Source organism: Diachasma alloeum, unplaced genomic scaffold (genome assembly GCF_001412515.2).
Source record: "Diachasma alloeum isolate Michigan unplaced genomic scaffold, Dall2.0 Dall_scaffold_01045, whole genome shotgun sequence".
Classification (NCBI taxonomy): domain Eukaryota; kingdom Metazoa; phylum Arthropoda; class Insecta; order Hymenoptera; family Braconidae; genus Diachasma; species Diachasma alloeum.
The window spans coordinates 4,570-18,561 of record NW_021681157.1 but is presented as its reverse complement, the minus strand read 5'-3'; the positions used below and the strand labels follow the sequence as shown (position 1 = coordinate 18,561).

The 13,992-nt window shown below is 35.3% G+C and overlaps 2 protein-coding genes across 2 annotated transcripts; both read left to right on the top strand.

Moving 5' to 3' along the window:
- Positions 1–8,008: 8,008 nt before the first annotated feature.
- Positions 8,009–10,209, top strand: LOC107045671. Its single transcript, XM_015268003.1, has 3 exons — positions 8,009–8,210; positions 8,889–9,054; positions 9,891–10,209. The coding sequence occupies exons 1-3, from the start codon at positions 8,125–8,127 to the stop codon at positions 10,134–10,136; spliced, it is 498 nt and encodes a 165-aa protein (XP_015123489.1). The 5' UTR covers positions 8,009–8,124; the 3' UTR covers positions 10,137–10,209.
- Positions 10,210–10,282: 73 nt separating this feature from the next.
- On the top strand, positions 10,283–12,459 carry LOC107045670. Its single transcript, XM_015268002.1, has 3 exons — positions 10,283–11,043; positions 11,253–11,424; positions 11,500–12,459. The coding sequence occupies exons 1-3, from the start codon at positions 10,967–10,969 to the stop codon at positions 12,220–12,222; spliced, it is 972 nt and encodes a 323-aa protein (XP_015123488.1). The 5' UTR covers positions 10,283–10,966; the 3' UTR covers positions 12,223–12,459.
- Positions 12,460–13,992: the final 1,533 nt, after the last annotated feature.

Here is a 13,992-nt window from a genome sequence, read left to right as displayed (position 1 = left end):
ACGTGTTCCAACCAAACCCGACGAGGAAAAGAAAATATGAATTAACATGCACCTCACTGTGAAATTGAATCGTAATCATTAATTTGATTAAAATTACCACAGGGGACGACTTGTGGGAATTGTGGAAGAACTTGACTACTTCCTTCGGATTCGATAAGTTTCACAGAGGAGAGAATGTTATTCTCGAAGTGATAGAGGAAACTCTATTACTGAAAACTCACAAGATCAAGTGTTACAAGTTGACGTGAGTTAATGTGAGTCGACGTGAGTTGACAAGAGGTCAGGACGAGAAAGAGCTGAGAAATGCATGTGATTGAGTGCTTGTGAGGATATTGGCTGGCAAATAACTTCGCAATTTAGTCTAGCAACAAAAATTCGAATTAAAATAAATATACTAGTTATAAAATATATATATACATGTATAGTTTTCAGAATCAAATCTGATATTAGGATGTTCCATACGGTTGATTGGCGGTAGCACGTTTGACCGTACGACGTTTGAAACTGATCGACTTTTTGGGCATAAATTAGTCTTTGTGTACATTTCTAATTTGTGTTCAAAGTTCTAATGCTGACAATGATTGTGTTCATCTTNCGTACGACGTTTGAAACTGATCGACTTTTTGGGCATAAATTAGTCTTTGTGTACATTTCTAATTTGTGTACAAAGTTCTAATGGTGACAATGATTGTGTTCATCTTATTAGCAGCGGAGCACATCATATAATTCTCATAAAATTATAATTAATTAATCATAAACTAAATTAATTTTAACAGGTAAAAACATGATATCGGAGAATCAGTCGATAGCACTGACAAAATGGTATGAAGATAAGCTTCTAACCAACACACCTCCCATCATGCCTGAAGTTTATGAGGAACATCCACCAATTACTACTGAGGTCAGTGAGAAAAGTGATAATGTGGAGAGCATGGACGGGGGTGAGAAAATTGAAGAGAATGGTAAGGGCGACGAGGTTGACGAGAATGACGAGGACGTGGAGAAACGATCAGGTGTGCCGCCCGGACGACACAGTGATGAGTCAGTAGTAGTTGATGCTCTCAAAACAGGTAACAATAAACCCCAAATTAAAAGTACAGCATATGTAGAACCAAAAGTTCTCATAAAGTACTCAGCACCAATTCACCCAAAGAATCCAACGAGAAATCACCTAAATAAATCGCGAGCTGCAATTCCGGTGCAGGACAGGCTAGAAATAGCCTGTACTAAACTGGACTCGGTGATCAGCGCACTCGGTGATCAGCGCACTCGGTGAAGTCGTAAATATTCAAAGCAACACAAGTCGCTGGTTACTGGATAGCATCAAAGAAGTGAAAAATGATTGGGATGACGGACTTTCCTGCATCGAACAAAATCTGGAGAAAATGTTGACGTGGACTGACTATGACAGTCAGGGTAAAGAGGTAAGAAATGGGTCAGATTTATCAAACAATGGCGGTAAGAATGAAAAGGATGGGGAGTTAAATGAGAAAATTCAGAACATTGTTAAAAGACATTTAGTAAATCTAGACCCACTAGGACTGAATCAAAATGGTGAAAGCACCAGAGACAGCAATGCTGATGTGGTTGCTGAAACTATTAAACTCCATCTATTAGACAGGGGACCATCAGTGAAAGAGATCATAAATTAGATAGCAGTACGCGATATGAAAATTTCTTTGATTATTTCAAATCAGAAGTAAGATCTCGCAAGCTACTATATGTAATAGAAAGAAGTGGAAAATTTAGTGGAGATCAAAAGACTTTGGACGAGCATAAATTCGAAGTGGGAGATATATTAATTAAGCACATAAATGAAGATTATTATTCTAAAGTAGTATCAATGCAAGATCCTGTTGAAATATTAAACAAACTCAAACAAATCAAGAAATATGAGAACAACATTTCCTCAGCCTCTGTAAGACTGGAAATTACTAGCATGAGATATGATATCACTAAATGTACAGCTGGTGAGTTTTCCGATAAATTTGAAAAAGCTATTCGTAATTATGAAAATTCTCCTGATACCACCCCTTTGTCTGAATATGAGAAAAGAGACGCGTTCAATAATGCCATTATTAAGTCTGTGCCAATGGTACAGTTGTTACAGTCCTCAGCTAAAATAGAAAATAAGCTACCCTTGACATATGATCAATTAAAAACTGTTATGAGGCAGGAAGAAGCAATCATGAAACAAAATGAGCCAGACATCGGCGAGTTGAGAACTGCAAACTTTGCAGCTCAAAGTGTGAGATTCTTCGAGTGTCGCGGCTTTGGTCATGTTGGTCGATTCTGTCCAGGTAAAGGAAAAGGAAAACTTTGCTATCGATGCAAGGAATATGGTTATACCAGCATCGAGTGTCCAAAATCAGGTGAGGCATACAAGTCAAAATTAAATGCTAAAAATAACAGTTCGCGGGGTAGAGGTTTTCGTGGATCTGGGCGTGCAATTGGGTCACTGAAGAGAAGGTCAAATGATGCGAATGACTCAAGAAGTGCCAAAAGGAGCAGATTTGATAAGCAAATGGGCAGGGGAGATAACAGTTATTCTAAGTCCAAAGTCAATACAAAGGCCAGTAAGGAAGACTCAAGGAAAACCTCAGAAGCAGATAACAATGAGAAGGGTAAGTCAATTTTGGACTGTTCAGAAGAATACATGGAAGTGAACGATAAATCATGTGTAGGTCAGGCAATGCATGTGGGTATAAATATCCAGAAAAATAAGTTTATCACTAAATTTCTAGCAGATTCCGGTGCTACTGAGCACTTACCAAATTCGAAGCTAATATTCAAGTCGATTGACGAGCAAGCTAAGGGTGTGATTAAATGTGCTAATAAAAATGAAAATGCGGACTTGAAAACGGAGGGAGTAGGTCAGGTAGAAATCGAATTGTTGAATGGAAAGAAATTTGTGATAGACGAGGTTATATTTGCTGATGCTCTTCAAGCTAACTTACTGTTTAATTTAATATTAAGACGTTTCGCAGAAATGGGTCTTGGAATTTATCTGGACGACAAAAAAATAGACATTTTTAACCCAGATTCTAATGAATTATTTATCTCCGGTGTGTATAGAAAGCCATATTTTATTATAGATTTGGAAATAAATAAGCATAGTAAGGTTAGTAAACAATTCCAGGCGAATACAACTAGACGAGTTATAGCTAATATGGTAGCAGGTGAGACGGAGATAAGAAAATATATGACGCGTAGTGTCACAGCTAAACTTGATGAAAAAGTTTCGGATAAGGAAATTCCAATTGAGGATGGCGAGCAAATTGTAGAAGTATTAACCGAGGCGATAGAAAGTAAACAATCTGAAGTTGGACGAGAAGAAAATCTTAGTAATATAGAAAACCCTAAAACAACTTCAGATCCATCCATACACTCAAACATTGATTTCTCAATTTGGGATAGAAAATTAAATAATGTAGACGAGGTGAATCTTTACGAAAGTGACGAGATTTTTTCTATATTTGTGAATGATAACGACAAACTTTGTAGTAATAATCATAAAGCTTTACTGTGGCATGATAGGTTTGGTCATGCATCAATAGCATATCTCAAAGCTATTCAATTAAAATTCCCGAATAACAAAGAATTAAGAGACGTGATTTTTGACGAGTCAATAATCGATTGTGAGGTTTGTTTAGCTTCTAAATTTAACAGATTGTTATTCCCCAAAATAAGAAGTCGGGCAACAGAACCTTTGCAAGTAATACACTCTGATGTAATGGGGCCAATATCTCTAACCACATATCCGAAAGGATAGAGGTTTATATCAGTCTTCATTGACGATAAATCGAGATTTGCTATGGCATACCCGATGAGAGCGAAGAGTGAAACAGGTCGGTGTTTTGAAATGTTTGTCAGGAGTTGTAGAAACTTGTTGGGTTACGACGCGAAGGTCTGTTATCTTAGGTCAGATCAAGGGACAGAATTTACCGGAGGACATACAGTTGAGGTGTTGAAAAGATTAGGTGCGGAAATACAATTGGCGAGTCTTGATACTCCGGAACATAATGGCGTCTCAGAAAGATACAACCAGACAATCCAGAAAAAGATCCGTACGTATATGTTTGACGCGAAATTACCAGAAAACATGTGGGATCTGGCTCTGTCTGCCGCTGTATACGCGTATAATCGAACACCTCACAAATCCAATGAAATGAAAACTCCATTAGAAGAGTTTGCAACGAAACATAGTTTTGATATTAATCAGATAAAAAGATTTGGCTGTTTGGCGTACATGAAAGTTCAAAGAAAAGTAAGACCTAAATTTAGGGCAATAGGTGTGAGAGGTATTCTGGTTGGTTACACTCCAACAGGATACATATTGCTGAAACCAGAAGAAGGTAAATTCTATGAACGTAGACATGTCAGGTTTATTGAGAAAAAGGTTTATGGTGATAAGTACAAGAGATGTGAAATCAGAGATGTCCCAGAAGTTCAAGAAGTGATAAACAAGGAGGATTGGTTTGTAGGTTTTGATAAGGGTTCGAGCGATGTTGATGAGGCCTCCAAATCGGAGGGAGTACCGAAGAGAAAAAGGGGTAGGCCGACAAAGGTAACTCCAAGGTCAGAGATAAAAGAGGTCGATGAACCCATCAGTGAAACAGCACAGGGATCAAACCTTGCAACATTACCAATCGACGCGAGTCCGACTTCTGGATTATTTTTGGCTTGTTTATCACAGGGTGAGGGTGAGATAGCTCTGGACAATTTAACTGACGAGGTATGTCATGCTCTTCTTGCTGATATCAATTCAGATCCAATCAATTTCAAAGATGCCATGCAGGGGGTACAAAAGAATAGGTGGTCAGTTGCTACAGAGGAGGAATTAAATTCGATGAGTAAAAATAAAGTATGGAAAATTGTAGACAGAGCTATCTGTAATCAAAATGGTCAGAAAGCTAACATCATTGACTCGAGATGGATCTTTAAACGGAAGTTAGAAGCGACTGGCAAGACCCGTCATAAAGCTAGATTAGTCATTCGAGGTTTTAAAGATCGAAATGTCTACGAACTAAGAGAAACCAATGCTCCAGTATCCAGAATGAACTTGGTCAGGGTAGTATTTGCTATAATCAATAAATACAATTTAGATACATGTCAGTTGGACGTTAAAACTGCATTTTTGAATGCTGAGATTGACGAGGAAATTTACATGGAAATCCCTGAAGGGACTCAACATTCTGATCTGGAAAGGGAAATTAAAGTGTGTAGGTTAAAGAAGTCTCTATATGGACTTCGAATTAGCCCCAAGCGATGGAACAAGAAATTCACTGAAGTAGCCTTTGGTGTAGGACTTGTTAACTCTGATCTAGAGCCTTGCTTATTTACTTGGAGTCATGAGGATGAATTCTTGATTTTGTTATTATATGTAGATGATATTATCATGGCGAGTAATGACAAATTTAAGCTGGATGAGGTTAAGTTAGCACTGAGTTCTGAATTTGAAATGACTGTCCTAGGTGAGCCAAAAGAATTTTTAAATATATTTATTAAACGAGATCGAGAGAACAGAATATTAAAATTGAGTCAAGAAAGATACGTTTAGAAATTACTGATTAAATACGGGTTTGAAAATTCACATCCTCAAAGAACTCCAATGTTAACTACACAGGCATCTAATCATGAGCGCAAACTGAGAGAATCAGATATTGCGGGTGAAATCTATGTTATGACTGATGAGAGAATGAATTGTCCATACAGAGAAGTAGTAGGTAGCTTACTATATCTAGCAAGACCGACTACACCAGACATTTCCTACGCGGTCAATGTGTTGAGCAGACACCAGGTAAGTCCAACTGATGACGATTGGAAACTGGTGNGCTATCTGTAATCAAAATGGTCAGAAAGCTAACATCATTGACTCGAGATGGATCTTTAAACGGAAGTTAGAAGCGACTGGCAAGACCCGTCATAAAGCTAGATTAGTCATTCGAGGTTTTAAAGATCGAAATGTCTACGAACTAAGAGAAACCAATGCTCCAGTATCCAGAATGAACTTGGTCAGGGTAGTATTTGCTATAATCAATAAATACAATTTAGATACATGTCAGTTGGACGTTAAAACTGCATTTTTGAATGCTGAGATTGACGAGGAAATTTACATGGAAATCCCTGAAGGGACTCAACATTCTGATCTGGAAAGGGAAATTAAAGTGTGTAGGTTAAAGAAGTCTCTATATGGACTTCGAATTAGCCCCAAGCGATGGAACAAGAAATTCACTGAAGTAGCCTTTGGTGTAGGACTTGTTAACTCTGATCTAGAGCCTTGCTTATTTACTTGGAGTCATGAGGATGAATTCTTGATTTTGTTATTATATGTAGATGATATTATCATGGCGAGTAATGACAAATTTAAGCTGGATGAGGTTAAGTTAGCACTGAGTTCTGAATTTGAAATGACTGTCCTAGGTGAGCCAAAAGAATTTTTAAATATATTTATTAAACGAGATCGAGAGAACAGAATATTAAAATTGAGTCAAGAAAGATACGTTTAGAAATTACTGATTAAATACGGGTTTGAAAATTCACATCCTCAAAGAACTCCAATGTTAACTACACAGGCATCTAATCATGAGCGCAAACTGAGAGAATCAGATATTGCGGGTGAAATCTATGTTATGACTGATGAGAGAATGAATTGTCCATACAGAGAAGTAGTAGGTAGCTTACTATATCTAGCAAGACCGACTACACCAGACATTTCCTACGCGGTCAATGTGTTGAGCAGACACCAGGTAAGTCCAACTGATGACGATTGGAAACTGGTGAAGAGAGTACTGAGGTATTTGAGAGGTACTTCTGCTTTAGGTCTAAGATACACTGGGGAGACTGATGTGATTGAAGCATACTCAGATGCTAGCTTTGCTGATTGCAAAGGATCATTGACTACGTGTGGTTTTGTAATTAAACTGTTTGGTGATTCAATTATTTGGAGAACTTATAAACGGTCGTATGTAGCTCTATCTACTTGTAAAGCAGAATATGTTGCGATGAGCGAAGCTAGTCAAGAGATGTCTATTTTGAATTCTCTGAAATTAATATTTCCACCCCAATTACCTATGACATTGTGGTGCGATAATAAGGCAGCGACGAGTAGTGCTGAGATTAGTGGGGGAAATAAATTGAGACATATTATCGATGTCAAAGCCCATCACATCAAAGAATGTGTGAAACTCAATTTGATCAAAGTAAACTGGATAACTTCCAGAGATCAATTGGCTGACGTGTTTACCAAACCTCTGGCGTTTGAATTACACAAGTGCCAAGTTAACAAAATAATGAATGTGAATATCTAATTATTGTTTTTCTGTCTGTTTAGGGAACAAAAGTATATAAATTTGATGATAACCTTTTCATACTGGAGGACACAGAAGCAGCCAGGAGGGAGTGTTGGAATATGGCTCCAGCTCCTGGTCCTCATATATATATATATATATATATATNCAAAATAGATAGTTATTTCGCAGTAGCAACAATTCCGTAGAAAAAATATTCGGGCCGGGTTTCAGGTGAATACACGTAAAAGGAAAAGACTTTTAGATCATTAGATTCTGCATTCAGTATACAATTGATTATAATATGTTCGATTTTACATTCCTGACAATTCCTATCATATAAAGGAAAGCATAATGGCGTCGGATGCGAACTCGAATTGAAGGTAATCGAATCGAAAATCGAAAGTCGAAGTCGAACTGACAGTTCAGCCACGAACGTATGAAATCGACATAGAGTGTCGTTTCGACTAAATTACCACCATGGAGAATAGAGGTTCTCCATGATTGCCACATAGCATTATTTACACAGAATTTGTTTTTAATTGTTATTTATACTGAATTAACTATTTTTTCAATTGATTTTTTCAATTGAATGTGCTAATCTTTTTTTAATTGAACGGAATGGATTTTTTTAATTCATCATAATAATTCACGATGAAATTATGCGGCTAACTCATGGAAATGACGTATCCCATTTTTATAGAGCGACAAGTCGGCAACAACGTTTGCCGCCAAAACTTAGCACCTCCCGTCTTCAGTGGTTTTTGTGCTGTTAAAAAATTGCTGTTCGTTGGAAAATTATTTTATGTGACAAAAAGAAATCTGTCTACACATCATGGCAGAGGCTGACAATGAGATCGACTTTTTTACGCTTGCATCGAATGACGATGTCGATTATTTGGAGCCTGGATACAATATCATGTAAGTATTAATTTAATAATAATTTTTCATCATTATTATAAACTATGAAATGTTAATGTGTAGTAAAAATCGACTTTTACAGGCTGAACACGAAAACTCAAATTGAAAAAAAAATTACCTACATAAATGTAACGTTATTTGAATTGTAGGTTATGAAACACATTCAGTCGCTATTTCGATATTTCTATTGTGTTGAAAAAAATGAATATAAAGAGAAAATTTAGAGCAGGATTGGGTAAAACGGACTCTTTTTCATTTAAACTGATGTATTGGCTATTAACGCCATGAAATCTTTCTCGGGCTATATAATGGTTATCTACAGTAATAAATGCCTTGGTGAATTGTTTAAGAATGTATTGAATTCAATATTAAATAATACCGTTGAAGTATAACTGAAATAAAATTTTCCAACCCCACTTGCAGGTGTACTTAGTCATTAGCGAATTATTTGTATCATTTGTATTTTTGCGTTACTAGGAAGTGCTACTTGCCAGCCTATCAATTCACTAATTGCCAAATATTTCAGTCATCTGTTTATGTTTCTTGGAACATGAAAATTTAAAAAATGAACAATAAAACAATTTCTTACAGGTTCATTTTACCCTACATGTCACTTTTACCCCACGCTTGCCTATATCAAATAAAGCAATAAAAATTAATAAATGTTTTATTTTATAGGCCACTGCTGGGAGTCATTCGAGGAAGAGAGAGTCCAGGACCCACTGATTATTCCTGGAACCAGGGTTGTGTGAAAATGATTTTCACAAATCTTACTGGCAGGGCCATCAGGATGATATTTTGGGGAGAGCACGCTGACAGTTTCGTCCAAAATATAACTGGGCAGGTATACATTACTTCCCATACCAATTAATTCATTTTTTTATTGAAATATGCTCCTATTTTAATTAAATTTCTCAGCTCAAATAATTAAATTTGTCTCAATTATTTTCGTGAGAGGAGAAAGGTATGGAGACATATTTTTTTATGTCTAATTAATGTCGAAAAATTTCTACTGGACAATATCACTTGCACTTTTGTTATTGCACGAAATACTTCAATACAAAAATGTAGTTAAGAAGTTATTGTCGATATCTCACTACTTTTCATGTTTTTCGTAAATTTTCGGGAAACTGTTGATCAGATTAACACAAAAAAAATAGTTTTTAGGTTTTATCGTCATTCAATGACTCATAAAGTTTCATAGCCGAGGGCCTATTTTTGTGCATTTTTACTAAAGTTTTTTGAATTTTCGAAAAAGTTTGGTGAAGACGTAGAAAATTCTTCCACTGCGACGAAACTTCGTGAGTCATTAAATAATGATAAAACTTAAAAACGATATATTTCTTCGTGTCAATTTTATCAACCGTTTCTCAGAAAATCGGGAGAAACGTGAAAACTGGGGGAATATCTGCAAAAACTCCTTAAGTGGAAAATTATGTCAGACTCTTCTGAAGCTTCTATTGGTCATTTTATTATTATTATTGTTGTTGTTGTTGTTGTTGTTGTTGTTGTTGTTGTTGGATGCACAATGATTTTATAGAAAAAATGTTGCGTAACTTTTCTGGTTTTTTGTTTTTTCATAAGAAATAATTATTCTGAATGGGAAATATTTTAGACAATGATCAGAAGATTTTATGTTTAATTTCAATTAGTAGTACTTCTGTCCATTATGTCTTTCAGATCGTTGCATTTGTCTCCATAATGGATACTAATTTCACGCACTCTAATGATTCAGATCGACGACCAATCGATCTGAATATTTACGAGGCAGACACCATTGTCCATTATTTAGGACGAGTCTCAGGAAATGTTCGTGTGATGGATGGCAGAGCAATAGTTGAGAGACAGTCTAGGTGCAACGTAGCCCAAATTGAAGATGCTGAGGAGTTCAAAGAAACAGATGGTTTTGATGTCAGGGGGTTTTGACTCACGAAAGTTATACAGTTATTTTTTTATTTTTTATGATTTGCACTACAGGAAAAAAAAGTTTTTAATGAGAAAAAACTTTCAGAAAGTACTTTCATAATAATTTATTTTTTGAATAAAAAAAAAAAACAAATCCAGAAGTAAAAACTATTTTTCAATATTTTATGCTTACAACATGTCATAAAAATTCTTCGAATTTCTATTTTTCTCATAGAAATAATGACATGAAATTACAAAAAAACATTTTTCGAATAAGTAAGGAGAAACTAAAAAAAAAACGCTTAGAGTTACCTATAAAATGAGACTGATATTTTTTATTATATTCATAGATAAAACTGCATAATAATATATTAAATTTATAACAGAGTAATATTATTATAGAGAAGAATCGATCATGGTTAGTTTTATAAGACTTGCCAACAGTCACAAGAGTATTTTTTTTTTGTAAAAGAGCATAAACTAAAAACCAAAACAAAGAAGATATGATGACACACTTTTTGAAGTAATAATATTTCTTTTTCATTGTTTTGAAAAAAAAAATGATTCAAATTATATGAATTGAATGGTTTTACATATTCTTCGTTTTGTTCATATGTTCTTCTTAAATTCAAATGATAAATGTTAAAATTGGAAACATGTAGTAAAAAAATGTAGTATTATATTTAAATTTGAATTATGGCGGGCAACAAAAGTCGTGTGGAGTGTTGTTGAAAATAAGACGATTTTCATGAGAGAGCGCACGCCATTTCCGCTTCGTGAAATGTCGCCCTTTCCGGTTAGCCTCTGCTGAAGGAGAAACATTGGCGTGCTTTGTAAAAACGTAATCAACTATGGAAGAGGAACAAATTAATTTTGTTCTAACGTCGGACGAGGAGTTCGATCAACTGGAAGTTGGAGATACACTTGTGTGAGTTATTTTTCTATTTTTATTGGAGGGAAATTAATTATATGAATATGAAAATGGGGGAAGGTTAGGATCCACCCTCCACGTGGATGAAAAAATTAATATCTGAAAATTATTCTGAATGGCATTGAGTTTTTCAAGGAATAATCAATGAAAATGAAAAATGGAAAAAAAATGAATCAAGTGAATAATTAAATGTTGTTCATTTTCAGCGATGTTACAGGTGCTATTATCCGCATTGATGAGCCCAGGTTGAGGGCAAACGTTACTCGGTCAGCCAATCACCCGTATCGTTGCATCTTTTCAAACCTGTCGAACCGTTTGATAAGAATTCTTTTCTGGGGAAGGAGAATCGCCGAATTTGAGGGTCGACTAATGCGTCAGGTAAGTTTTCTGAAATATTATGTAGTATGGAGTATAGAAAAATTGCGGAAATAGTGACCATTTCTTTTGTTCTAGAGTGTAAGGATTACGAGAGGCAGGGTCAATGTAGCTAATCCCCTATATCGTCGGGCTGAAGATAATTTAATGAGCATTGAGATTTTTATCCAGGCTCATAGGACGGTGTCAATTCTGGGACCTATGCCCCAACTCACCCCAGACCCAATTGAATATGTTACTATCAATTGGGATCAAATAGGTGAAGTGACTGGACCTGTGACCCTCACAGGCTATATCAAACTAGAATTTGCCAGTGTCATCACCAATAATTCCACGTACGGGAGTGGCATCCTCACGGATGCTGTGAAATACCGACTTCCTGTCTATGTGACCTCATTTGAGGCTAACGGAAATCCTGCATTGGGATCACACGTCACAATCAGGGGTACTCTACGCAGGAACGATAATCAGAGTATTGTTCTGCAGATACCAGACATGGCTCACATACATATTAAGGATGACATCTTAATGACTGAGGTTCAGATGAGGCAAGGGTTTCGAGTCTCGGGGCGAAACAGAGCTGCGACAACTCCCAATGAGAATACGCCCCCAATACGAAGATCTATTTCTGAGGTTGAGGACCCTACTAATGAGAGCGACACTATTTCAAGGCCAACACAACGTCCTCGACTGGATGGTGAAGGTAATAGTTCTGTTGATGATCAGTCAACCACCACAAGAATTCCAAATGTCATTGGAGCTGAAGTCGTTATCGAGGTAGAAACTAATAGAAGTCTTTAAGACATTTTGTTAACTTGTAGGATTATTTTCAACTCGAACACTCCTCGACTTTGATCGTTTGAATCCCTCATCAATACTCTTCAAGTTCATATTCTATGCTTTTAAGGATCAACATATCCTTAGAATTAATTTTTTTTTGTTTCTCTGAAGCTCAGCTTCTTATTTGTTCGATTTTTTTATATATGTATTTTGGTGACCAGTAAAGGGGAGAGAGGGGAAATGGACGGAATGCTTTTTGTCGCTTCTTCTCAGTTTCATTAAAAAATTAATAGAAAACTATTTTTTTGTATTTTCTCCTTTTTTCAGCAAAAAAAAAAAGAAAAAACATTCTATGAATATTTCAAGAATTCATAACATCTTGATTAATGTAAGAAATGATTATTGCCATTCCCCCTGCTCTCAATTAAAGACGAGTGAAGATGATGAACTGATTTTCAGTGTGGATCACTGTTTTTGATGTCAAGACTATGAATTAATGCTCTGGTCTATTTGTAATAGTCAAAGAATATTACATGCTGTGCTTACTTATAAGCGAAAGTTGATTATCGTACTGTGCTGTACTTATGAGTAAGAGTTGATTATTGTTAATTTTATAAGAACTTATTAATAGACAGGAGATTTGTTCTTTGGAAAAGCATGAGCACACCTGATCGAAAAAAAACATAACATAAGCAAAAAGATTAAAGATGAATTACAGTTTTTTAATGTCAAATCATTATGTTTCAAGAGTTGAAAAATTCGACAACTTTCTTCTAAAAAAAAATTGCAAATAAAAAACAAAAAAAAAAACAAAAAAAAACAAAAAAAAAACAAAAAAATGTAATTTTTCATCAGAAAAAAATGTAATTTTTTCTAGAAGAAAAATGTTTAAAGAAACAAAAATTGACTATTTCGAGATAAGTAATTCCTTTGAAATTAGATGAAAAATGATAATGTTTTTTTTTAGTTTCTATTATTTTAATTTTTTTTTGTGCTATTTGTAATAGTCAAAGAATATTACGTGCTGTGCTTACTTATTAGCAAAAGTTAATTATCGTACTGTGCTGTACTTATGAGTAAGAGTCAATTATTGTTAATTTTATAAGAATTTATTAATAGATAGGAGATTTCTTCTTTGGAAAAGCATGATGAGGACACCTGATCAAAAAAAAACAAAGAAGATATGATGATGACAATTTTTATTTCAATGATTATCACTGCATGAGAAAAACTAAAAGTTTCTGAAGAGAAAACGATCAAAAACAAAAATGCTTTAATCATAACTTTTGTTTAAAAAAAGTAACAACATAAGCAAAAAGGTTAAAGATGAATTACAGTTTTTTAATGTCAAATCATTATGTTTTGTGACATCCGTCAGAAAATTCATTTAAATTCATTTTCTTACGTCGTCATTCAATTATCTCAGTGATAGAAGCGACTTTTGAAACCCAAATTATCTTCTGTGACCGGGGAAAGTGACCCCCTCGATGTTAGGAATATTTCGGCTGCACACATCTGTGAACGATAAAAATGTTCCCAACGTCGAGTTTCTCCTAGATTAAGGAGATATCAGCTGTGCAATATCAGATGCACTGTAAACATTTGAGTCTAGTCTCGTCTCCTTAGTCATGCACTTTCCACGTGTGACCATAAATTTCAATAAACACTGGACTCTTGAACCGGAAAACTGTTGATAACAAATTCTAAGCGTGGGTCCAAATTTTGTAACTCCCACGACAAATATTTGATATAAAAATAGAGTAACGATTTCGTTTCCCACATGGAGGAAAT

Excerpts from the sequence above, each read along its gene's own strand:
- LOC107045670 (XM_015268002.1), top strand. The coding sequence starts at position 10,967 with ATGGAAGAGGAACAAATTAATTTTGTTCTAACGTCGGACGAGGAGTTC. Across the intron at positions 11,044-11,252 it reads GAAGTTGGAGATACACTTGT|CGATGTTACAGGTGCTATTA; the intron begins GTGAGTTATTTT and ends GTTCATTTTCAG. Across the intron at positions 11,425-11,499 it reads AGGGTCGACTAATGCGTCAG|AGTGTAAGGATTACGAGAGG; the intron begins GTAAGTTTTCTG and ends CTTTTGTTCTAG.
- LOC107045671 (XM_015268003.1), top strand. The coding sequence starts at position 8,125 with ATGGCAGAGGCTGACAATGAGATCGACTTTTTTACGCTTGCATCGAAT. Across the intron at positions 8,211-8,888 it reads GAGCCTGGATACAATATCAT|GCCACTGCTGGGAGTCATTC; the intron begins GTAAGTATTAAT and ends TTTATTTTATAG. Across the intron at positions 9,055-9,890 it reads TCCAAAATATAACTGGGCAG|ATCGTTGCATTTGTCTCCAT; the intron begins GTATACATTACT and ends TATGTCTTTCAG.